The 26,824-nt window shown below is 36.7% G+C and overlaps 1 protein-coding gene across 7 annotated transcripts in view; it reads left to right on the top strand.

The window, feature by feature from the left end:
* The window catches only part of LOC137032195 (MSL complex subunit 3-like), a 435,464-nt gene that overhangs the window by 52,097 nt on the left and 356,543 nt on the right, over positions 1–26,824 (top strand). For 6 of the 7 annotated variants that reach the window (XR_010896663.1, XM_067403838.1, XM_067403837.1 and 3 more), the window contains 3 exons: positions 722–850; positions 1,102–1,262; positions 21,083–21,241. Coding sequence is in view for 6 of the 7 variants with exons in the window: in XM_067403838.1 (XP_067259939.1) it covers positions 722–850; positions 1,102–1,262; positions 21,083–21,241 (449 nt within the window). In the remaining variant the exon portion in view is untranslated. The remainder of the gene's footprint in view (positions 1–721; positions 851–1,101; positions 1,263–21,082; positions 21,242–26,824) is intronic. The other variant, XM_067403841.1, reaches the window with a different exon arrangement.

The raw sequence follows: 26,824 nt of genomic DNA on the forward strand, positions 1-26,824 counted from the left end.
CGGGGGAGTTTGGGAGAGTCCATTTCTGAAGGGTGGCCTTTTTTACACACAACATTTTGTTGTTACTCTGAGTGTACACAAATAAAAGAAGATATTCCACAGATTAAAATGGTGTATAACTCTTAATTGTATGTGCAACATTGACAGAGTATTTTGAGTCTCTTTCACACTGGTTAGAAAAAAAAAAACGCGGTGATCAAGCCGGCGTGACCGCCGACCCGAGAGTGTTAAGAACATATTAAAGCCTTATTCTGCATGGCCTTATTCTACATTCTTAATCCTACCAAATTACTACCTTACTAACTATTAATAAGCAGTAAATTAGGAGTTTATTGAGGGAAAAGTCATAGTTAATAGTTTCTATGTGTTCCCTATACTAAAGTGTTACTGAAAGTCTTGATGGTTCAGTAGTTTGATGGTGTTGAATTTGCAGTTCTCCAGGGTTGAGTGAGGATGAACTTCAGATGTATTAAACTGACTCTGTTGTGGTTGAGAGAGTCCTCTTTCCAGACCAGGGATGTTACAACAGGGCTGCACACTGGGACAAAGGCTCCGTGGCGTCACTATTGGAATAGATGTCTCCAGTCCTTTTCACATTAAAAGAAAGAAGAGAAAGAGTCTTATTTGTATTAGTTGCTGTTAATGTAATCTTAATTTACATGACTTGGAACATGGAATTACACATTTGTTCTTCTGAACTTAATAATATTCTTTTACACAGAGGGAAGAACAAGAGCCGCAGACCAAAAGGGAGAGTGAAGATAAGAGCATCACTATAAACATTGACATCCCTGATGTTCTCAAGAAGAAGCTGGAGGATGACTGTTACTATATCAACAAAAGAAAGAAGGTATGCACGCGTAACTCCTTTGATAACACATACATAAAAGAGCATGATTTAATGCGGACCAGAACTTAATTTAATGTCTCAATTCTAAATTAAGATGATTGAAGTGAAACATCACAACATCTGTCCTGGTCTACCTATAAGCTCAGATTTACTTTGGTTTCTTGACTGCATAATTAGTCTCCTTTAAGGGCATTGTCTAATGTTAACAAAAATGATTATTTAATTTTGTTTCATTGTTTCATTGACAACAGCTGGTGAAGCTTCCATGCCTGATGAATATAGTAAACATTCTGGAGTCCTATGTGAAACACTTCACCCTAAATGCAGCTTTCTCAGCTAATGAGCGCTATCGGTATCCTCAGAGCTCCACACAGACCAATATGATTCCGCACTATATGCCACCTGAGAGGAAGTAAGTTGTATCCTTTTTTGTCTCTGTGTTAAATTGATCATATACATAATGGTACACTGGCTGTCCATCCATGCCTTCGACTCCCTGCTTTTGGTCTGAGATACTGGGATAGGTTCGAGCTTTCCCACCACCCTACATAGGACAAGTGATATTGCAGGGTTTGTTCTAAGTTTTGAAAATGCTTGATTTTAACTGTTATGTTTTATAGGGTTTGAAATGTGCCGGAATTCTGAATATAGTCCTTGAAATTGCTTTATTTTTTTGCCTTAAAATCCATTACAAATTTATTAAACTTTTATTTAACAAATTACCTTTTATTAAAAAAAAAATCTCATTGCTTTATTGCTGCACAAGTACATAGACTTGAAAGTGCTGGAAAAATGCTTGAATTTCACTCTTAAAAATCTGTACGAACCCTGGATTTGTAACTTGAATGTGCACGTGCACATTATGTATCTTCTGGTGTGCACAGTCGCTTCATTATTTTAGCTGTACAAGGACAGTCCATAGATCTTATTCAGAGAAGTGCCACGACATGTATGAAAGCGAGGCTGTGAGGGATAGACTTGCCGAGTTCTCGGTGGCATCCGCTGTAAAAAGCTGTATAAAGCTCCTAGATCACTTATACTTTTCCTCAACTCATGTTGTCTGGAGTTTTTTGTCTAGTGAAATTTCTTAGAAAATATTTTTGCAGTGTTTCATTAGCAGAACAATCCAAAAAACACATTAAATAACAGTTCAACCCACTGAAGAGATGTATATCTATCCCCTACAGTCTCACTTTCCTGTAAAAAAAAAAAAAAAAAATCAAAGATGGCGCTTTTGCGAATAAGATATATTATGCTTTATGATGTTGCAAACTCGACTGGTCAATCTTTATCACTTTCCCAGTAGCTTGTGAAAATAACAGAAATATGAGTACAAAAATACATTACATATTTTTGTATTTATTAGGGGTTCAAGCTTGAAGTGCTGAAACCCTATTGTAATTGTAAGGAATCTTACAGCCTAGAGGTCTGTAAGAATTTTGAAAGAAATCAGCCTCTAGGTTTTTACGCCTCTGTAATCCAGATCCACACAATATGCATATCATAATGTGCAAAATGTATATAACTCTGGTTATGGTCGACTTATTTTCACACAGCAGATCTGTAAACTCAGCTGTATGTTTTAAGGCTGCATGTACAGACTGAAGGACAGCGATATCCTGTCAGCTTGGAATAAGATGCTGGTGTTGCCACTCATCAAAAAATATTCAGGATTTGCTCCAAAACTAACCGTGATATTTAAAAAATGAAATATCGTTATCATGTTAATCATGTTAACAAACAAGACACTCTACCGGCACTTCAAGAAAGTTAGCTTGCCAGAGTGGATGTCTTTTGGATTACATGAAAATGACCCATTAAGGTGCCACCATCTACAAAAAAATTAATAATCATATTTTTCAAAATTCCTGCCTTGATCAACTTGATAAACTCCTAAGTAGTGCTGAGTTATTTGCTGTTAAATAAAAAAAAAATTCAGAATTTATGAAATACTTTTTTGTACTATGTTCTGCAATGTGTCAAAAACATAACACTCAGATAGTCATGAGTCATGTATCATTTGAAAGGTCTTATGAAGTAGAATACAACAAGCATAATTGTTTTGGACTTGGGACTAAATTTGAGTGAGTTTTTGTATGTGAAGCCCTGCAAGACCCAAATATAAATGATATACAGATGTGGCATTTGTGTCACATTTTCCTTCGTATCTTCATGAAAAATGCTCTGATTGTGGAAAATCATTATTTTCAGCAGATTCTCGTGATTTTTAGCAATCTGTCAATCACGAGATATTCCTCACAGAGTTACGACACATAAAACCCCATAGGCACACATAGCTAAGTTAAAGCAAATGTAGCTTTCACATGAGGTTTTTCACTTTTAACTTCATGAAACATGTTCCGATCATGGAAAATGGCACATCATTACTAGGGGATGCTTCCATTTAAAACAAGTCCAAAATCAACATAATACATTGTTTCAATCACAAGATATTCTTCATGGACAAACAGTTGTAAAAATGCCAATTTGAAGGGTGTCAAGGGCTAAACAAAAAGCTAACCTTGGTTCCAAATGCTGTAACTTTTGATTACTTTATGCTATCACAACAAGATTTGATCCAGATGCAGCTCACATGAAGAACTTCACCAAAAAAGAATTTTCATCCTACCTTATTTCCATCCTGAGTTGTAAGAAAGATATGTAAAATTGTATTTAATTTTTTTTTGTCTTTTATTAGCAGTTTCATAGCATGAGAATGTCCATATGCAATGATTTTTTTTTTTCTTAAAAAAAAAAATTGGCTATTAAAAAAAAAAAATGTATCAAACAATACTTACCTTTTGACTCTCCTTGCCATAGTTTTGGGGTTATGAGTCTTTACTTTTGTGTATGTCACTGAGAAAAAACAACTCTTAAAGGTTTAGTTCACTCAAAAATGAAAATTGTCATTAATGACTCACCCTCATGTCGTTCCAAACCCGTAAGACCTCTGTTCATGTTCGGAACACAGTTTAAGATATTTTAGATTTAGTCCAAGAGCTTTCTGTCCCTCCATTGAAAGTGTTTGTACGGTAGACTGTCCATGTCCAGAAAGGTAATAAAAACATAATCAAAGTAGTCCATGTGACATAAGTGGGTTAGTTAGAAGTTTTTGAAGCATCGAAAATACATTTAGGTCCAAAAATAACAAAAACTACGACTTTAGCATTGTATTCTCTTCCGGGTCTGTTGTCAATCCGGGTTCATGACTCCGCAGTGACGCTGCTGACGTAAGACGCTGGTGACGTGTTATCCGGTGCGCCCGAGCTTCGTTTACAGTCTGAGGGAGACTGTATTCAAGCTATTCTACATTGTTTGTATTTTGGTATTGCTATATTTTTTAAAATGGTGCGTAAGTGTGCATGTCGCGGATGTCCTAATCACCAAAAACAACGACGTAAAAGTGCATTACCAACGCCGACCGATGAAAGGATTCAATGGAATCAGTTCAGTGGAATCAATTCAATGGAAAGGATTCCGGAAGAGAACACAATGCTGAATAAAGTCGTAGTTTTTGTTAATTTTTTACCAAAATGTATTTTCGATGCTTCAAAAAGTTCTAACTAACCCACTGATGTCACATGAACTTCTTTGATGTTTTTATTACCTTCCTAGACATGGACAGTCTACCGTACAAACACTTTCAGTGGAGGGACAGAAAGCTCTCGGACTAAATCTAAAATATCTTAAACTGTGTTCCGAAGATGAATGAAGGTCTTACGGGTTTGGAACGACATGAGGGTGAGTCATTAATGACATAATTTTCATTTTTGGGTGAACTAACCCTTTAAAATGCCGGGCTTAAATGGTTAAAATGCTATAAAATAATATTATTATATAGTGTCTTATGCGAATTAGCTCAAAAGGGAAATATGAATAATTAATCATAACTCGTTATAATTAATTATACATTTTTGAATCAGTTAATTGAATTAACTTGATGTAGATGAATTAATATTACAATCAATTAATCTGTCCGGCCACTGAACACTCGTCTTGATCGTCTATCAACTCTTCACAAAGGGTATTTTCCCTTGTCACAGAAAAATATTGCTTTCTTTGGTAACTGTGATCGTAATCATTATCAGGGACATTGGTTTTATAAGCAGATCAGAATCAACTCGCAAGAATGTGCACACAAGTTTTATTTAACTAAATCATGAACACCTAGCAAGACTAAACACACACAAACATACAATTCATGCATAGATAGGAAATGAGAGAGTGGAAATTAATTTGAAACGTAGCATAACAGGAAAATGGAGCTATGAAAAGAGTAATTTAACGATCTGGAAGAACCATCAGTTTCTCACTTTGAAGCACCTTTGTTAACAAAAGGGTTCAAACTTAATACTAAATTGCCATGTGTTCAAATGTACGATACTTGCAAATTGCCTTAGCTGTTGAGGAGCATTCGGATCTGCAAGCTGAGGAGAAATTCTTGATGGTTCGGTCCGATGGTGCTAAAGTTATAATCAATATCTTCTTGAATGAAGAAAATGACGACAAACATGCGCTGTTAATTTGACCCTGTTGTGGTCGAAAGTTGCACATGGTTGAAGTGACTGAGGCCTGCCAGCCCGGTTCTGGGATCTCAAGTGACAGTAGACAGATTTGTAGTATCAGCAGGAACAAAGAGAAGAACCAGAAGAGAGAACATGATCTGCGTGTGGGCTTTTAACCTCTACAGAAGTCACACCTTTCAGTTTTGGCTTGACCAATAAGAATACTGCATGCTGTGAAGATTGACTTTTACAATTGTGTGTTTGATAGATCCAGATGCTACAGGCTTGACAGCCAAGATATTGATCTACTACTAAGCTTTTCTTCTTCTTCGTGAAAATTTTAAAAAGTAGCTTTTCAAGCTACAACCTCCAACCACCAAACTCAGATGGTCAGACCTTCAGACTGTTCCGACTCGGGTTGCTATGTTTTTTTCTAACTGATCCGACTTATGGCTTTCCTAAAAATGAAGATTAAAAATCATAGAAATCCCATACATTTACATTGAGGGGGTCAAGACTTTAAAGGTGCCCTAGAACCAGTTTTTACAAGATGTAATATAAGTCTAAGGTGTCCCCTAAATGTGTCTGTGAAGTTTCAGCTCAAAATACCGCATAGATTTTTTTTTTTTTTATTATTATTTTTAACTGACTCTTTTGGGGCATCATTAACTATGCACCGTTTCAGCACGCAGTCCCTTTAAATCACGCGCTCACCCCTAAACCCCCCCCCCCAGAGCTCTCGACGTACTGCACATAATGACCCAAGGGGGAATTAACTATATATGGTGAATTAATTACAACGAATTATAATCAATCACATATATTAGTTCTGGTTTAATAATTATGTAGAAAACTACCGGTCCGTCCAGCAAACCGGTAAGTTATCCACAGACTGTTACGACAGAAATGTTATCCTCTAGCCACGAGGATAAATTCCTATGATAGTATCCAAATGTAAAGCAAGGATATAGGATCGAAACGTTAAAGTGACCTTGCTTTAACAAAAAATGACCTGGCTTTTACAAAAAGAACAATAGAGCATGAATAATGTGTTTAATATGTGCAAACTAAGACTACAGCGGTTATACGTCTAAATACATACAGCAGGGGTGTGATTCTTCCGTAAAAATTCGGAAATCCGTTTTTTTCGACCTGAAAATGATGCTCTCGTAAATCATGGCAAAAAAAAAAAAGAGGGGGGGGGGTGTTTATTTAGGGTTGCGGTGGTTGCGATGGGTCGAGTATTGGTAAACCTAATGACCGCTCACCGCTGTCAACGTTTTTTGTGCCTCTGATTCATGTCGTCATGTCACTCCGAACGTAGTCCAATCATTTATCACGATTGAAGTTCAAAGTGTACGCGCACCATTATGAAAGCGCACACACCCAACCGCGCCCAACCATCTACTCACGTGAACAGCTTCTGTGAACACAGATGATTCATGTAAGCAAATCCAATATATTGTCTTTCATTTTTATATGCAGGTCTAGTAAATGGCTGGTAACTCTCACGCAATTGACCCAATTCTCACGCTCTCACGCCACACCCCCATATTGAGGAAAAAAAAATAAAATTGCTCCGCATGATCTCGCAAAGCAATGCGCAGAGAGACCACACAGACAGTGTACAGACTAGTGAGTTTTTGTGACAGTTGTGAGGGATATACACAATTTATTCCCATAAACTGTGTAGTCAGCCGTTCTCCCTCCCATCTGCACCGTGTGAGTTGTGAACGCAGGCAGGTCAGTGACTTACAGGGCGCTCCGTGTCTCCGTCCAGTTTAGCTAGTAACCAATAGGCCTAATATGCTGTTATATAGTTTATAGGGGTGTGACGAGCATCGAGGCGAAAAGTAGTCTCGTGATGTTGCCATGACAGAGTGTTAGGATGATTAGGAAAGAATATGCCACTGCTACATTTACATTATGCCTCCACTGTCATTTTGCTTTGTATTTAAATAAAAAAACATTTAATTCAGTTGGATAACGGACGCCGCCGCTCCACATTCACAGAGTACGCGCGATCACGAAAGTGAAAGTAAACGCGAGCGCGCATTCAAACGCGATGTCAATACCCCGCATTTGACAGCGGCTCCCTGATGAATACAGATATCTCTCAATATGAAAGATATTTTATGCTGGGCAGTGTAGTTGTAACCATATCTTAGCTCTGTATCGAAGAAATTTTTTTTCTTTGAAAATTCTTATTTGCACTTTGAATATTGAGAGAGTGCGATTATGGTTGCATTTATTGTAAAGTGTTACCATAAAAATGAATAACAGTTTTCTCTTTAGCTTACTAAGCACAAACAATAAGGTTTCATTTGTTAACATTAGTTAATGCACTGTGAACTTTCATGACCTAACAATGAATGACTATTTTTATTAACTAACATTAACATGTTTGTTAATAAATACTGTAGCAAATATATTGCTCATGTTAGTTGATGTTGGTTAATACATTAAATGTTAATAAATAAGACCTTATTGTAAAGTGTTACCATTTTTATTTATACTGTTTTTATTTCTATGATCAGTTTGTGGAAAGGAGTTCAGTTAGGAGGTCAAAAGTTGTAGAAGCCCATAAATCATGTACAGTAAGGTCTAAAGAGACTGAAATCATACAGAAGAGAAGTCAGTCAGTTGAGTTTGTGGCAAAACCTTTTACATTACTTGAGTATTGTTGTCTTTTACTGCATATGATAATTCATACTCAGAAAGTAGAACTGAAATGACATTCATTATAAGATGATTAGTTAAAACATTTCAAATACACCTGCAGAATATTTTTTCTAGTCGTGTATTTCACCATCTTGTCTCGTCTCGTGAACTCAATCTCTCGTCTCGTCTCGTCTCGTGAGATACGTCTTGTCACACCCCTAATAGTTTATATAAAATAAAGTTAGCATTAGCAGAGTTGTCTGTTTTGCAGCACTGAGCAGTTACTTTACATAACTTTATCATAAAAAAGTACAAAACCAAGCCACACCCCTCCATAAGCCCCTCCCCTATAACAAAGCCCCGCCCCCATGGTAAGTGCACCGTATAGTTTCCTGCTTTTTTGTCCTTTGGCAATCACACCTATGATACAGAAGGTATATATATATATATATATAAGAGTGAAAATGAAGAAAAGACAGGAAAAGAAAGATGATCAAAGAATGGCAAATTACACAGTTAAACCTTTTTGAGAGAGCCAGCACAGAAATCAGTTTAAACAAATTTCAGATAAATTATAATACTTGCTTATTGGTTCAAGTCCGTGTGTAGCAGTTTCCATGCGCCTGGCTTGGTTGGTCTTTTCCGAGAGGGTTTCTCCAGCGGGGTTTTCAAAAGAGGTTTAAACTTAAGTAACTTAACCGAAGAGAGAGAGAGAAAGAGAGAGAGAGAGAAAGAGAGAGAGAGAGAGTCCAAAGAAGTGATGGTCCCGAAAATAGATGGAGGCGATGGAGGCGCGTGGTCACCGGAGACGCCCGGGAGAGACTTGCACGAGGTGCTCGTGAGACAATCGGGAGACAAAGAAGAAGCTAACACACCTCCTGAATTGTAGCGGCCAATAGATGCGCAGCACTATTTGGCGGGCAAAGTTCCTTTGTTTGGTCTCCTAGCTGAATTTGCATACTTAATGACTATCAGATCGGATTTCGAGATGGAGTACTTTCTTCACAATATCATTAAACACATAGAAAAATGCATTTGTAAGCTATGTGACATATCTCAGTGAATAGCTCGAGTCCGGAGCTTTACGGAGAGATCAAACTTGATAGATCAGAAATGCATATAAAAGAAGTTATGGTTTACAGACAAAATTTCATCATTAAAATGCACATTAGCACAGATACACTCATTTAAACACTAGGAAACATGCATGCGCTCGAAATACAGGATGGGTATATTTTGGCATAGTTGTTTTTTACATATACAGTCAAAAATGTATGTTTGTGTGTTTCTGTATGTGTCTGTGTGTGTGTGCTTTTGTGTGTGTCTGTGTGTGTGGGTGTTGGAATGTGGATCTGGCCCCTTTGATGTCCTAAGAGCAAGGAAATTGCTGCTCCTGTTTTACCTCGGTGGGTAACAAAGGTGTCAAGTGGGCTCCTCTTTTGCAGACCGGTCGGAGCCGGAATGAGATTTTACAACCCAGTCCAGCATGCTAAAAGCGTTCTGAACATTACAAAGTTTATTGATTATCCTGATACGTGTGCATATGCTACACATTTGATTCTGAATGAGTTTGATAGTGCTCCGTGGCTAAAGCTAACATTACACACTGTTGGAGAGATTTATAAAGAATGAAGATGTGTTTATACATTATACAAACTGCAGGTGTTTAAAAATGAAAATAGCGACGACTCTCTTGTCTCCATGAATACTCTTCTTCTTCTTCTTCTTCTTCTTCTTCTTCTTCTTCTTCTTCTTCTTCTTCTTCTTCTTCTTCTTCTTCTTCTTCTTCTTCTTCTTCTTCTTCCGCTCTTGAAGTCTATGGCAGACCATAGAACTGTTTGTGGGAAAATTATGAAATTTGGCACACTGTTAGAGGACAGTCTAATCTATGTCCATAGCTAATTTGGAGTCTCTAACTCAATCCCTCTAGCGCCACCAGCTGTCCAAAGTTGCACTTTTGGCTAGAAACAAAATCCTTTTTTTTATCCTCTGATTCCTTGGCTCAAGCCGAATCGATTGCACCATATGACGTCATTTTCCATGACTCCTCCTAGGCCGTTACTCCGATATTCACGAAAATTGAACCAGATCATCTTCAGACCATGCTGACAAAAAGTTATGGAATTAAAGTCAATTCCTCAGAAAAACAAATTAATTGTACGTAGTACTTGCGAAAATAGAAGTGAGGCTGTATCTCCGCAACGCTTTATCGTATTCGGACCAAACTTGGTTTATGGCATCACAAACATGACCTGAGGTACCATGCAGTGTTTCGGCACAGCGCCACCTACTGCTGCAGACATATGAAAAATGGCTATTTTTGCTTATAACTTCTGATGGGTTTGTTCAAAAATCATATGAATCATAAAAATCAATAAATTTGGTATCGCTAGATTCAGGGCGTCATGTCGAGTCGAATGATATCCAATTTTCCCATATCGGCTATTTAGGCCATCGGCCGTTTTGAATTTTGTGAATTTTGAAGCTGTATCTCTTCAGTGCTTTGACATATTGACACCAAACTTTGCAAGTGTCATTGTCACCTCACTCTGTCCATACCACAACAATTTGGACATAGCACCACCTATTGGTCTAAAGTGATGAACCAGTAAATCCTTACTTTTGACAGTATATATCATTTTTCAGCTCTTTTGCCTAAAATGGTCTTAATAGGTCTTTAATTGCTCATTGTTGCAGTTGGTCTGATGCTCCCAGCTGTGTTGGCTGGCTTCTTGTGCCGCTTTTGTGCTTGGCCCCGTAATTGCTTCTTGCAGCTATATTTATTATTATTATTATTATTAGGGCCCGAGCACCGATGGTGTGAGGACCCTATTGAAATTGCTCCGTTTATTAGGGCCTGAGCACCGATGGTGTGAGACCCTATTGGAATTGCTCCGTTTATTAGGGGCCAAGCATCGAAGGTGCGGAGGCACCTATTGTTATTGTTGCCGTTCTTTTTTTTTTAGGGGCCAAGCACCGAAGGTGTGGAGGCACCTATTGTATCTGTTGGCGTTCTTTTTTTTAATTTTATTTTTAGGGGCCAAGCACCGAAGGTGCGGAGGCACCTATTGTATCCGTTGGCGTTCTTTTTTTTAATTTTATTTTTAGGGGCCAAGCACCAAAGGTGCGGAGGCACCTATTGTATCCGTTGGCGTTCTCTTTATTATTATTCTTCCGTTTCTTCTTCGGCTCTTGAAGTCTATGGCAGCCTATAGAACCGCTTATGGGAAAGTTGTGAGATTTGGCACACAGTTAGAGGACAGTCTGACCTTTGTCCACAGCAAATTTGGAGTCTGTATCTCAATCCCTCTAGCACCACCAGCTGTTCAAAGTTGCACTTATGTTTATGTTAATAACTTTTGAACCATAAGGGCTAGAAACACATTTTTTTCCTGATTCCTTGGGTCAAGACTTATTGCACCCTATGACGTCATTTTCCATCATGAACATTTTTCCGCCATTTTGAATTTTCTGAAAAACTTACTTTTTCGAACTCCTCCTAGGCTGTTACTCCGATTTAAACGAAAATTGAACCAGATCATCTTCAGACCATGCCGACAAAAAGTTACGGAATTCAAGCTGATTCCTCAAACCGTTTTTGAAAAACACGCAAACAAATTGTACGTAGTGCTTGCGAAAATAGACATAAGGCTGTATCTCCGCAGCGCTTTATCGTATTCAGACCAAACTTGGTACATCACAAGCATGACTTGAGGCAACATGCAGCGTTTCGGCGCAGTGCCACCTAGTGGTGCGGAGATATTAAAAATTGATATTTTTGCTTATAACTTCTGATGGGTTTGTCCAAAAATCAAAAAATTTGACTCGTTGGATTCGGGGCATCATGTCGAGTCGAATGATACCCAATTTTTACCATATCAGACATTTTGGCTGTCGGCCATTTTGAATTTTCTGTATTTTACGAATGCATTGGCGTATCTTTACAAAACTTGGTATGGGTCATCAGCACAATGCTCTGAAGGAGCTTAAGAACTTTCATACCAGCACCACCTTGTGGTCAAAAGTTAACAATAACAAAATTTACAAAAATGCTAATAACTTTTGACTATATTAACCATTGTAATGAAACTGGTCTCAATAGATTCCGTGGGTCATGCTGAGAACATAGATATCAAATTTGCCATAGTTAGCTGAACTTCCTGTCCGCTGTATTGTTTTTCTTTAAAAACCCACTTTTTCAAACTCCTCCTAGACCGCTGCTCCGATTTTCACCAAAATCGAACTGTATCATCTTCAGACCATGTCGACAAAAGTTATGGATTTCAAGTCGATAAGTCAAAACGTTTTCGTATGCAAGAGCAACGAATTTGAGGCATGATGCAAAAACGACTCTTGAAGCTGTATCTCTGCAATGCTTTATCATATTCAGACCAAACTTGGTACGTGTAATCACAATCATGACCTGAGGCATCATACAGTGTTTCGGCGCAGCGCCACCTACTGGAGTGGAGATAAGAAAAATGGCTATTTTTGCTTATAACTTCTGATGGGTTTGACCAAAATTCATAAATTTGGTATGGGTCATCAGGGCAATGCCCTGAAGGAGCCTGAGAGGTTCCAGACCAGCGCCACCTTGTGGTCAAACGTTATAACAAAATTGACAAAAATGCTAATAACTTTTTTTTCCGAATTGCTCACTGCTGCTGTTGGTCTGATGCTCCCAGCCATGTTGGCTGGCTTCTTGTGCCGTTTTTGTGCTTGGCCCCGTAATTGCTGCTTGCAGCTATATTTAGGGGCCAAGCACCGAAGGTGTGGAGGCACCTATTGTTATTGTGGGCGTTCTTTTTTTTTTTTTTCTTTTTTCTTCTTCTTCTTCTTCTTCTTCTTCTTCTTTCGCTCTTGAAGTCTATGGCAGCCCATAGAACCGCTTGCGGGAAAGTTGTGAAATTTGGCACACAGTTAGAGGACAGTCTGACCTTTGTCCATAGCAAATTTGGAGTCTCTAACTCAATCCCTCTAACTCAATTTTCCGCCATTTTGAATTTTCTGAAAAACCTACTTTTTCGAACTCCTCCTAGGCCGTTACTCTGATTTTCACGAAAATTGAACCAGATCATCTTCAGACCATGCCGACAAAAAGTTACGGAATTCAAGCTGATTCCTAAAACCGTTTTTGAAAAACACGCAAACAAATTGTACGTAGTGCTTGCGAAAATAGACATAAGGCTGTATCTCCGCAACGCTTTATCGTATTCAGACCAAACTTGGTACCTGTCATCACAAGCATGACCTGAGGCAACATGCAGCGTTTCGGCGCAGTGCCACCTAGTGGTGGGGAGATATGAACAATTGATATTTTTGCTTATAACTTCTGATGGGTTTGTCCAAAAATCATAAATTTGGTCTCGTTGAATTTGGGGCATCATGCCGAGTCGAATGATATCCAATTTTCCCATATCGGACATTTTGGCCGTCGGCCATTTTGAATTGTGTGCTAAAATGCTGTATTTTTACGAACACATTAGCGTATCGTTATGAAACTCTGTATGGGTCATCAGCACAATGCCTTGAAGGAGCCTGATAAGTTTCGGACCAGCGGCACCTTGTGGTCAAAAGTTATTATGAAATTTACAAAAATGTTAATAACATTTGAATATATTTACCGATTGTAATGAAACTGGTCTCAGTAGATTCCTTGGGTCATGCCGAGAACATGGATATCAAATTTGCTATAGTTGGCTGAACTTCCTGTCCACCATATTGTTTTTCTTTAAAAACATACTTTTTCGAACTCCTCCTAGACCGTTGCTCCGATTTTCAAAAAAATCGTACCGTATCATTTTCAGACCATGCAGACAAAAAATGATGGATTTCAAGTCGATATGTCAAACCGATTTCGTACACCGGAGCAACAAATATGAGGCATGATGCAAAAACGACTCTTGAAGCTGTATCTCTGCAATGCTTTGACATATTGACACCAAACTTTGCAATTGTCATTGTCACCTTACTCTGACCATACCACATTAATTTGGTCACAGCGCCACCTATTGGTCGAAAGTGATGAAACAGTAAATCCTCGTTTTTTTATCATTTTTCAGCTCTTTTGCCTAAACTTATCTTAATAGGTGATTAATTGCTCACTGTTGCAGTTGGTGTGATGCTCACAGCCATGTTGGCTGACTTGTGCTGTTTTTGTGCTTGGCCCCGTAATTGCTGCTTGCAGCTATATTTTTATTTATCATTATTATTAGTAGTAGTGAGGCTATATATATATATATATATATATATATATATATATATATATATATAATATGTGTATATATATATATATATATATATATATATATAATATATGTATATATATATATATATATATATATATATATATATACACACATATATATATATACACACACATATATATATATATGGGCAATTCCACGCAAAGGTCATCTTTACCATGAAAAAAAAAGTTTTAACCAAAAGAACAAAACCCTTTTTAAATTGTCCATTTAGGTCTGTAATATACTGTATTAATGTGCTCTAACAGAAATTTTAAGAAAATTGCCTTGTTTATCCACAATATATGTGGTAAGCAACAATGCTTAAATTAAATTTTCAACCAACCATATTTCATGCTTTCAAAAAAGGGATCAAAGACCCCATTTTTTTAAACTTTATTTTAGCAGTAAGCATTGTGTAGAAAGATGGATACATGCCTGATAAATAAATACACTCATTTAGTCATAACAGCACTGCCTGATGAATTTATAAGAGCTAGAATAAAGAGGTCAGGACGCTTCAGTGCTCTGTCACGTCCGTAACGTTTTAAAGATTAAGTTTATTTCATATAACAATTATAAATGCAAATAACTCGAAACTTTATATGCAAAGCTAAATTATGTTTATGCTTATTAGGATCAACAATTCATTTCACTACGTTGCTCTGAACAACCATAATAAGCGTTACGGACGTGACCGTTACGGACGCTTCATATTAAATCCTATGAGTTTGCTTCTTTATATTGCTATCATCTGTTTCAGGCTTACCATATCAGAACATATCCAATAATCGCAATACTCTTTGTGCTTTGTTAGTTTTAATATGAAAAAGGTTTAACTTTCAAATTCAGTCGATTTTATAACAAAATTTAAACAATAGATGTCGCTCTTTAATAGCCTACGGCGCGTGACAGATTAGCTACTGCAGCGCCTGTAAGCGGCGGATCAGGTGCACATGAACCGATCTTCTCTTCCTCTTGCCAGAGAACGAAATATGAACATCAAAAGGTAGGCCTATATGAAACAGTACAACTTATAGAAGAGCATTGTGTCTCATAGGACACTTACCTCGGGAATTGGGATGTCGCGTTACCGGTTGGTTAAAAATGAATAGCCTAGCCTATATTGATCACAATCTGCGCGATCAAGCTGACAAAATGAAAATAATAAGATTGCAATAATTTTGACTTGAAATAAAGTTTGATCATTTTGACTCAAGACTCCGCTTTAAACTCTGAAAACTAGACGAAAAAAACCGTGTGGTCATTCATACACAAAACATAAAACTGACATGATTGCGATTGGCAATAGTGTCAATCGGTTCACCTGACTGTGGGGAAAACATGCGATTTTAAACTGCTTTATGATAAACATTAATATTTGTCAATGTATTTTAGCAAGCAGTTCTGTAAGAAGGAAAATCATGGTCTCTAAATTGATTCTTGAACAACGCACATGCTTGTCAACACGAGAAATAGGTCTAATCCATAACCTTTTGCACTACAGAGTATAACGTTACATTTGTATAAAGTTTAGTAAAAAGTTGATAAATTGTGGAGTCTTACCATACTGGTATCCCAGATTTCAGTATTTGGTGGTTTAAATGCTTGCTTGAGGTCTCTGTGAAAGTTTTAAAGCAGTTTTAAACCAGTCTTCTGTGCCGCTTTCAGACCGGTCACATCCGTAACGGAAAACTGTCACATCCGTAACGTTGTTTTTTCCTCATTAATGCGAACATGAAAAATGAAATAAAATTATTATTTTATGCTCTGTGGAGAGCCAACCCTTCTTCATTCAGTGGGCAGTATTACTTTTGGTTTGCGCAATGTAATTCACAGAATTCTTAAAAAATATGTTGTCACCCAAATCTTAGTGACTTTTTTTGTCACGTCCGTAACGCTGTATATTTCCCCTCATCTAAAATATAAAACAGTTGAATAGACTGACATTTTTCTAATGTCTGGACTCCTTTAGTAAGGGATTATGAATATATAAATAGACGGTTCAATATGTTACTATTAAATGCATTCTTTGAGCGTTTATATTTCAAGTTTTGACTCCAAATGTCACGTCCATAACGCTGGAATTGCCCATATATATATATAATATGTGTATATATATATATATATATATAAATATGTGTATATATATATATATATATATATATATATATATGTTTTGCAACTTTACAATAAGGTCTCATTTGTTATTGTATTAACTAACATGAATAAACTGAGCAAAACCCTTGTAAATGTGAGTTAATAATGCACTGTGAACTAACATGAACACGCATATTTTAGGTTAACAGATACAGCACTGGATCCTAAAATGTCTTGGGAAATGTTGAGAATAACCTTAACTAAGATTAATAAAACTTCTACAGGATTTGTTAATTCATTGTTTGCTCATGTTAACTAATACTAACAATAAACCTTACTGTAAAGTGATGACACTTTTTTTAAATAAAGAAAATTGGCCATATGAATGTACACTACCGTTCAAAAGTTTGGGGTCAGTAAGATTTTTTTAATGTTTTAAAAGAAGTATCTTCTGCTCACCTAGCCTGCATTTATTTGATTAAAAATACAAACAAAAACAGTAATATTGTAATATAAAACATTTATGATTATTATCAATGTTGAAAACAGTTATTTACATTTTTATTTAATGATGCTATGATGAATAGAAAGTTCAAAAGAACAGCATTTGTCTGAAATCTAAATCTTTTGTAACATTAAACACTACCGTTCAAAAGTTTGGGGTCAGTCAGAATTTTAATTTTTTTTTGGGAGGGGATAGAAATAAAATTAATCAATACTTTTATTCATCAAGGATGAGTTAAACTGATCAAAAGTGGCAGTAAAGACAATTATAATGTTAGAAAATATTCTATTTTAAATAAATGCTGTTCTTTTGAACTAGCTGTTTTACATTGGAATAATATTTCACAATATTACTGTTTTTGTTTGTATTTTTAAATCAAATAAATGCAGGCTTGGTGAGCAGAAGATACTTCTTTTAAAACATTAAAAATTCTTACTGACCCCAAACTTTTGAACGGTATTGTAAAAATAGTTGTAAAAGAAAAGGAATCTTATACTGGTTCAAACTAGACTGCTATACTGTATATGTTTGATTTATGTTGAAGTGTTTGGGACACTGTCAAGTCAAGTCAAATTTATTTATATAGCGCTTTTTACAATTGGTAATTGTTTCAAAGCAGCTTTACATATTAGAAGCACAGAAAAAAAAGAGAAGTGGTTAAAAATAAGCTGTACAAGCAAGAGTGGTAATGTGTAACATATACAAGATGGTGCTACATTAAGCCAATGTTGGCTGACTCCCAGGGGTGGAAAAAAACCCCTAGGAGAAAAACCCAGCATGCTAACACTGGGAAAAAAGACCTAGGAGGGAAAAAAACCCTTTGAAGATATATATAATATATGTAAATGGATATGGAGATCAAAATCTGAATTATACATTTTTATTATTGAGTTTAAAAATAGATTATATATAAATATATGTAAGCGGATTATAGATGCAGCCAGAACTGGATCTGTAGGCCCATTGTCTCCTGGGCTACGTTGTAGTCAGGTCCAGACACAGGTTCTCCATCTGATCTGGATACGGCCTGGATCCAGCACCCGGCAAACCTCAGGATAAGCAGAGAGACTGATATTAGTGTAGATGCCATTCTTATTCTGATGTACAGGTATATCTAGTGTTATAGGAAATGTTCTCGGTTCCGGCCGACCTAATTATTGCAGCGTAACAATCCTTTAACGGATTTGAAAAATGTTAATGTATTGATAATGTGTTATGTGTATGCAAGAGCAAAGAGATGTGTTTTTTGTCTAGATTTAAACTGACAGAGTGTGTCTGCTTCCCGAACAATGCTAGGAAGATTGTTCCAGAGTTTAGGTGCTAAATAGGAAAAGGATCTGCCGCCTTCAGTTGATTTTGATATTCTGGGTATTATCAACTGGCCTGAATTCTGAGATCGCAATAGATGTGAAGGACTATAATGCATTAAGAGCTCACTTAGGTACTGGGGAGCTAAACCATTTAGAGCTTTATAAGTAAGTAGCAAGATTTTAAAATCTATACGATGTTTAATAGGGAGCCAATGTAATGTTGACAGAACTGGGCTAATATAGTCATACTTTCTGGTTCTAGTAAGAAATCTAGCTGCCGCATTTTGGACCAACTGTAGTCTGTTTAAAAGCCGAGCAGAACAACCACCCAGTAGAGCGTTACAGTAATCTAGTCTTGAGGTCATGAATGCATGAACCAACTGTTCCGCATTTGTCATTGAGAGCATGTGTCGTAATTTAGATATGTTTTTTAGATGGAAGAAGGCGGTTTTACAGATACTGGAAACATGACTTTCAAATGAAAGATTGGTATCAAAGCGCACACCCAGGTTCCTAACTGAGGACGAAGATTTAATGGAGCACCCGAGAGTATTCAAGGTTTTTTTTGTGAGGAAGTTTTTGGTCCAAAGATTAGGATAAACCTTTTTTTTTTTTTTTATTTAATAATAAGAAATTTCTTGTCATCCAGTTTTTAATGTCAGCTATGCATTCTGTTAGTTTTGTGAATTTGTAGGTTTCGTCAGGGCGCGAGGAAATATAGAGCTGAGTATCGTCAGCGTAGCAGTGAAAACTAACACCATGCTTCCTAATTATCTCTCCTAAAGGCAGCATGTACAGAGTGAAAATCAACGGTCCTAGTACTGAGCCTTGTGGTACTCCATATTGAACTTGTGATCGATACGACATCTCTTCATTAACTACTACAGACTGAGAACGGTCAGATAAGTAAGGTTTGAACCATGCCAAAGCAATTCCACTAATGCCAATATAGTTTTCAAGTCTTTTTAGAAGAATGTTGTGATCGATAGTGTCAAAAGCAGCACTGAGATCTAATAACACTAATAGAGAAATACAGCCACGATCGGATGATAAGAGTAGATCGTTTGTAACTCTAACGAGAGCAGTCTCAGTACTATGGTATGGTCTAAATCCTGACTGGAAATCCTCACAGATTCCATTTCTTTCTAAAAAGGAGCACAGTTGTGTTGAAACTGCCTTTTCTAGTATCTTTGACAGAAAAGGTAGATTCGAGATTGGCCTGTAATTTACTAAATCTCTCGGATCTAGTTGAGGTTTTTTAATAAGAGGTTTAATAATAGCCTGCTTAAAAGTTTTTGGCACGTATCCTAGTGTTAAGGATGAATTAATTATATCAAGAAGTGGACCTACGACCTCTGGAAGCATTTCTTTCAGTAGTTTAGTCGGCATTGGGTCTAACATACATGTTGTTGATTTTGATGATTTGATAAGTTTAGATAATTCTTCCTCTCCTATAGCGGCGAATGATTTTAGTTTTACCTCAGGGACACTACAGTACACTGTCTGAAGCGAAACTGTAGACGGTTGCATGTTTTTAATTTTCTCTCTAATATTGTCAATCTTGCAAGTAAAGAAGTTCATAAAGCCATTACTGCTGTGCTCTTTGGAAACGTCAGCAGTTGAATCTCCGTTTCTAGTTAATTTAGCCACTGTATCAAATAAATACCTAGGATTATGTTTGTTTTCTATTAAGAGATTTGAAAAATAAGTAGATCTAGCATTTCTTATAGCCGTTCTGTACTCAATCTTTTTTTCTTTCCACGAAAGGCGAAAAACTTCGTTTTGTTTTCTTCCAACTACGTTCGGCTTTTCTCACAGCTCGTTTTAGAGCCCGAGTGTGCTCATCATACCACGGCGTTGGATTAGTTTCCTTAATCTTCTTTAGACGTAAAGGAGCGACTGCATCTAATGTGCTGGAAAAGAGAGAGCCAATAGTTTCTGTTGCAGCATCTGACAACTCCTAAATAACTGGTTTGTGAATAAATGATTAATAAAATATTTAGATGTACATTTAGGCATCTTACTATTTAGACATATAGTAATAGTTACTTAGTGTGTTAATAAAGCATTTATTAACATACTAAGTAACTCTTATTACTTGTCTAAATAATAAAATGTATAAATTAATATTTAAATAGTTTATTAATCTTTTACTTACACTTCCTAAATGACCTTATGAACCACTGACAGCTCCTCAATAACTGGTTTGTAAATAATGTAATACTTAATTTAGAAATGATAAATTGATTATTAATAAAGTATGAAAATAGTTATTAAACACATTATAGATATGCTTATAAATCAAGAATAAAGCATCTATAACTGTATTTATAAACTGCTTACTAATGTCTATTAATAATAAAATAATAATCTATTAAATAATTGACTATTTACTAATGCTTAACTAATGCTTCATAGCGTGCAGTTATTTTAAAGTGTTACCCACATTTTAACATTTACCTTATGTTCTCCGTTCATGGATTAAATGCACGGTCTTGAAAGAGCGCATGCAGTTTTCTAACATATTTACTTTGTCTCCTCAGGTAATGTCAGTGGTATGACCAATTTCAGAGCCCAATTACAACAGTTGCTGCATACAAATATATTTTAATTGTTTGATCAAAATTATTGCTAGGGACAATTCAATAGTCACTGGATATTGGTAGGGACATGTCCTTAGTGTCCCTGCTAAATTCTTCGCCCTTGAGGAACATTCTGTTGCAGTTTACTGATGCGATTTGATGGTTTTCACAATACAGTACAGCCTCTTATTATATCCAAATGCATACATTTGTCCTTCAAATCTCTTATGTGAAGAGATGCCCCTTGATACAAGTCTACTTTGAAATTTTACAGAAATTACTCAGATTTTGAAGCTAAGTGGGCTTTTTGTTCTCCCATTACAGTGAGGAGCTCTGTAAAGAAATGGTGGATGGTTTGAGGATCACATTCGACTTTACCCTTCCACTTATCCTGCTGTACCCAAACGAACAAGCTCAGTTCAAAAAAATAAGCTCCTCCAAGTTCTTCCAGCCAATTACTGACAGCGCAGCCTGCACCAGTAGGTAAGAAAGTTATCACTTAGTAAAATGTACTGAAGACATTAGTTTGTTTTGGAATGTCTTAATTTAGTTCAAAATTGAATGTTAATTTTTAACTTTTAATAGTTTACAAATGATTTGGAGGGCTGCATTTTTAACACCTTGTGTGTGAAATTATATTTATTTTGTCCATCAAAAGTGTGCTTTCACTTTAATTGAGCGTCAGCAGAAACCCCTGCTTAGCAGAAATAGAAACCCCTGCTTTATTGCTGCTCACGCGATGCTCCTGCTTGATGCTCACACGCTGCTCCTGCTGCTGGTCTGAATGCATCCGTTGGTTAACATGCACGCTGAAAAAAATGTGCGCTGCTGACACTTGCAGTGTGAAACCGGTGTTACTGTTATCTATAAGCTACTGTGCTCCAAAACAATGATAAAATTTGCATTTAGAAGATATAAGTGTAATACGGTATGTTGTTATGGGAAGAAGGAGGCAGGAACTGGCGAACGTTCAGACACTTTTGTTTTGTATTTGTTTATTTTGTATTAAAGTAAAATGGTGACTGTCCCTCACGGTTGACTGCCGCACACACACACACACACACACACACATAATAAAACATATCATAAAGTCCAGGCCTGGTCCTCTCTCATCCTTCACTGTCGTCGCTCCTCCATTTATGCTTCCGGAGCTCCTCCAGGAGAGATACAAGACCGGTGCAGTGCACAAGTAACGCTACTTAGCAATCATGCCAACGGCCTCGCGTCGTTCTTTCACGGCTCTAGTCTCTCATTTCAGGCAATATGGATGAATGATTTTGATGACAACACTCTGTACCTCAGCTTCCCATCAGATTTTCTGTCCAATCTAATGCTCTCTAGAATCTAAAGTGTCCCACCCACAGTCAAACCAAAATGTATTCAGACACCTTGAACATTTTCATCCATTAATACAGTTTATTCACTACAGTTTAAAAAAATGGTAATAAAATATGACAAGATCTCTGAGTTAAACCATTTCAGAAAAATCTTAATTGTGTCAGATAACACTTAAAGGGAACCCCTGGTATTAAAGGTGCCCTAGAATAACAACAGCGTAAAATGGCAGATGGAGCAATAATAACTGACATGATCCATGATATCATGATATTTTTATTGATATTTGTAAATTGTCTTTCTAAATGTTTCGTTAGCATGTTGCTAATGTAGGCTACTGTTGGTTAAAGTTACCATCGTTTATTACTGTATTCACGGAGACAAGAGCCGTCACTATTTTCATTTTTAAACACTTGCAGTCTGTATAATTCATAAACACAACTTCATTCTTTATAAATCTCTCCAACAGTGAGTAATGTTAGCTTTAGCCACGAAGCACAGCCTCAAACTCATTCAGAATCAAGTGTAAACACCCAAATAAATACTATACTCACATGACCCGAAGCATGCATGCAGCATTCATGAACATCTTGTAAAGATCCATTTGAGCGTTATATTAGCTGTGTGAACTTTGTAAAAGCACGAGCTCGATGGGCAGGGAGCACGAGATTTAAAGAGCCAGTAGCCCTGAATCGGTGCATAGTTATTGATGCCCCAAAATAGATTTTTTTTTTAATTAATTTTTTTAACTGCCTATTTTGAGCTGAAACTTCAGACACATTCAGGGGACACCTTAGACTTATATTACATCTTGTAAAAAAACGTTCGATGGCACCTTTAAGACTTGTATGGCTTAATATAACATAAATTATGTCTTTTACTGAAATATGTAGTAGAAACCCCACGAAAGATTTACGTTATTTAAAAAATCCATGACAATTTTTTGGACAATGGGCAGCGCCATTTTGTTTAGGAGCACAGTGCATTCTATGTCGATGATGTCAAATGATTGCACTCGGTGAGCTACTGACACTACCCTGTTGTTATTTTTACCACAACACAACTCAAAATATAATATATGATGCCACATTGTGCAGCTTTTGGTTGTAATTTTCAGTCGAAGGGCAACAAGAGAAGCCATGTAAGTCTTTACTGCTTTACTAGCGATAAGAGGAGAAAAGAATGGGAGGTTGTAAAGAATGTGGATGAATAAAACTTCCTAACTGGTCTTTGTTCTATCCACTTTAGCCCTGATGAGTTTGATACTTTTCGTCTGTATGTTTTGGTGCAACGGCAATCTAGTAACGCATACAAGTCTTAATATCCACGTGGTTCCTTTTACAGCATGATCAGCCTTATCGATATGAGCCTGAGCACAAAATTGAAGATGTGCAATATATCTGTGGCTATTCGAACAAGTGTTGTATGATTGACGTGTAAAAAATCGTCTGATATGTCACCTGAATGCATTACACACAGTTAAACATGCTGAGAAGATGCTACCGTTTCATGCGATCACAGATATTTCGCGCATCACATCACACACAAGCTTTGATTCAGTCTGTCTCAGTGGAAATGTGTTATATATGCTGCCCTTGTCAATTCTCCATGACAGGTGCTGCATTTGGTTAAAGCATACACTTACCATCGGCTACTGTAAGCTCTTTCAGTAGCTGTTGTCTACTAAAAGTCTCAAAGGCATCAGGTCTAAAGTGAAGTATTCTTCCATATTCTTCACAACTTTCCATTCTTTTGTCCTCTTATCGCTAGTAAAGCAGTGAAGACTTACATTGCTTCTCTTGTTGCCCTTCGACTGGAAATTACAACCAAAAGTTGCACAATGTGGCATTGTACGTATATTGTATTCTGAGATGTGTTGCGGTAAAAAGTACAACAGGGCAGTGTCAGTAGCTCACCGAGTGCAACCATTTGACATCATCGACATAGAACGCACTGTGCACCATACAAAATGGCACTGCCGATTGTCCAAATGTTATGGATTTTTTTTTAAATAACGTAAATCTTTCATGGGTTTTCTACTACATATTTCAGTAAGAGACATCATTTATGTTATATTAAGCCATACAAGTCTTAATACCAGGGGTAGCCCTTTAAGCAAAACATGGTCAGGTCAAAGTGCCTGAATAATTTTTGCTTCCAAATTTGTATAAATTTTACTGGTAATCCACTGTATGAAGAATTTTTTGGTATGTCACAGTTTACTTTATTTTGCTATCCTCACATGAACTTACATAAATGAATTATAGTGTCCTGCACCCACTAGTAAAAATATATAAAAAATATCAAAAATATCTCAATTTTTGGTTTGACTATATAGACGCTGAAGCTGTGGTTAAATTTGGTCACTTGTTCACACATTTACTATTTTCTGCATGGTGAATGGCACATATTGCATTCATATTGGACCCATTTGAATTCTGCCCAGAATTGCTATATTTTACAGTGATATGGACGAGATTAGAAGGAGAAACGGTTAGAGATTAGGAGGAAACTGCAGCTTTACAGAAATGAAATGCTATTAGCTATTTAAAAGGAGCTGTTCAATATGTCCTGCCCTGTCTTCCTGTTTCAGTGGAAATTGTGTCAACACATTGAATAATGCTGCACATTTCAAGGCACTTCAGTGGGCCTTTTGGACCTGATCTTCGACTATTTAGGTGAGAGCTCTATGAACTGAACTAAGTGTGTCAGTTAAGAAAAACATACAAAATGTGCAGAGCAGTGGGTCCCGAGGACCAGGATTAACCCTCAGGGGTCTGAGGATTTTTGGGACCCTGGAGAAGTTTTGACATGCCCTGACATTTGTGCTTTTTTCAGTTGTTCATAAACATATTAATGGAAAAAGTGTCATTACACTGTATTCAGCACAAACTAGGCTACAATAATATGTGAGGAACATGTATGTACATGTTTGTGTTTTTGAAGGAATAACGTTTATGCGTGGTTATTAAAAAACAAAAAACTTAAGTCACTGAAATAAAGCCAAAAAATATATATTAAATCTTTGTTTACAAAACCTTTGGGTATTTGAGGTTGTAGACTAGAGTTTTTTGCTTCAAAATGAGGTAAAAATTATGCTGCCTGCTTGTTCATATAAAACAATAGAGAGATTTAAATTTTCTAAAACATCTTTGGTCAAGAAACACAGTATGCATGGAGGCATGAATCCTCATGTATAATGGTGATTCTCACCTGAGAAGACAAAAGAATTGCATAAAGAGCTCTAATGAGCTGCATAAATAATGAGGCCTTTCAGTCAGGTACGCTGTGAAAAAACCTGTGAGACATTGATTATGTCTCAAGCTCATGGTGTATATCAAACATACAGAAAAAACAGCAACACTGTGAAATATTATTACAATTTAAAATAATGGTATTCTATTATATTCTTTAAAATATAATGTATTTCTGTGATGCAAAGTGTCTGAACAATTATGTTACCTCCTATGGCATTTCATATAGGCTTTTAGCTTAAAAGCATGCACATTTGGAGAAATATTGATGGATTCTCATATGTTTGTCAATTTTCTATACAGAGGAGTAATATTCAGGATTTATTGTCATTACAATGAGTGCTGGATACTGTGTTTACAATTCATACTTGAAGCCGGAGGGCGCTCTGCCCCTTTTGTCCACAATTGCCTGAGCACTGAAGAAGAATGGGCAATCCAGGAAATAACTGAACTAACAGAGGCCAGAGATCACTAACTATGGCTATTCAAAACACTTTTCAAGACAACAAATACACAATTGAGACGATGAATGCATGCATTGACTCTGAATTTGCGTCTGAATAGCGCTGGCTCCGTGGGCGTGGCCGCATTAGTGGATAATGAGCTGAATCACGGACTTCTGACATGGCTCTCTTTTCATACAGATTACATAAACACAGAAGGTTTGTTTTCGATTTGACTTACACGATTTAAAACCTGACATTTCAATGTTTTTTTTAGACACAAGTCTATTTTTTTGTGATTAGTATTCACTAAGTTACAGTTCATTTTCTGAGAACTATCAGATTGGACTTCATTCAGAGGGAGACGAGAGATCACGCATCATGTTAGTTTTCTTTATTTTACAAAAAGCACAACATTGTGTTTTTACTCTGAGTGTACACAAATAAAAGAAAATATTCCACAGATTAAAATGGTGTATAAATCTTAATTGTATGTGCAACATTGACAGAGTATTTTGAGTCTCTTTCACACTGGTTAGAAAAAAAATGCGGTGATCACGCCGGCGTGACCGCCGACCCCAGACTGTTAAAAACCAATGCTGTACAGGATCTTGGATTTGACTCATTTATACTATGATCTGGGGTTGCCCCGATTCCAGATCTGCAGTAGTTAATACAAATGTCTTGTCACCTTAGTTATGTCTCACTGTACATTATTAAAGTAACATATTGTTCCAAATATAAGACACTGTTTTTTTTTTGTTTTGTTTTTTTTTTTTTCTTGGTAATACATCTGAAAAAAATTGGTCGTCTTATATAAAGCAGCCGCTTTGAAGAAATTGACAGGCAAGTTTGTCAGTATGTAGGTGAAAAAAGAAATGAGGGGCTGCATCCAGTTTGAAATGAAGACTACAGATGCAGATTTTTTTTCCCACACTTTTTCTGTAGCTGTGTTCTCTCCATATTTATAATTCTTTGCAGCCTTTAGCCACTGCCTATAATGCTCTAGATACTTGAATAGAAACTGAAAATAA

The sequence above is a fragment of the Chanodichthys erythropterus genome, chromosome 12 (assembly GCF_024489055.1).
Source record: "Chanodichthys erythropterus isolate Z2021 chromosome 12, ASM2448905v1, whole genome shotgun sequence".
NCBI lineage: Eukaryota > Metazoa > Chordata > Actinopteri > Cypriniformes > Xenocyprididae > Chanodichthys > Chanodichthys erythropterus.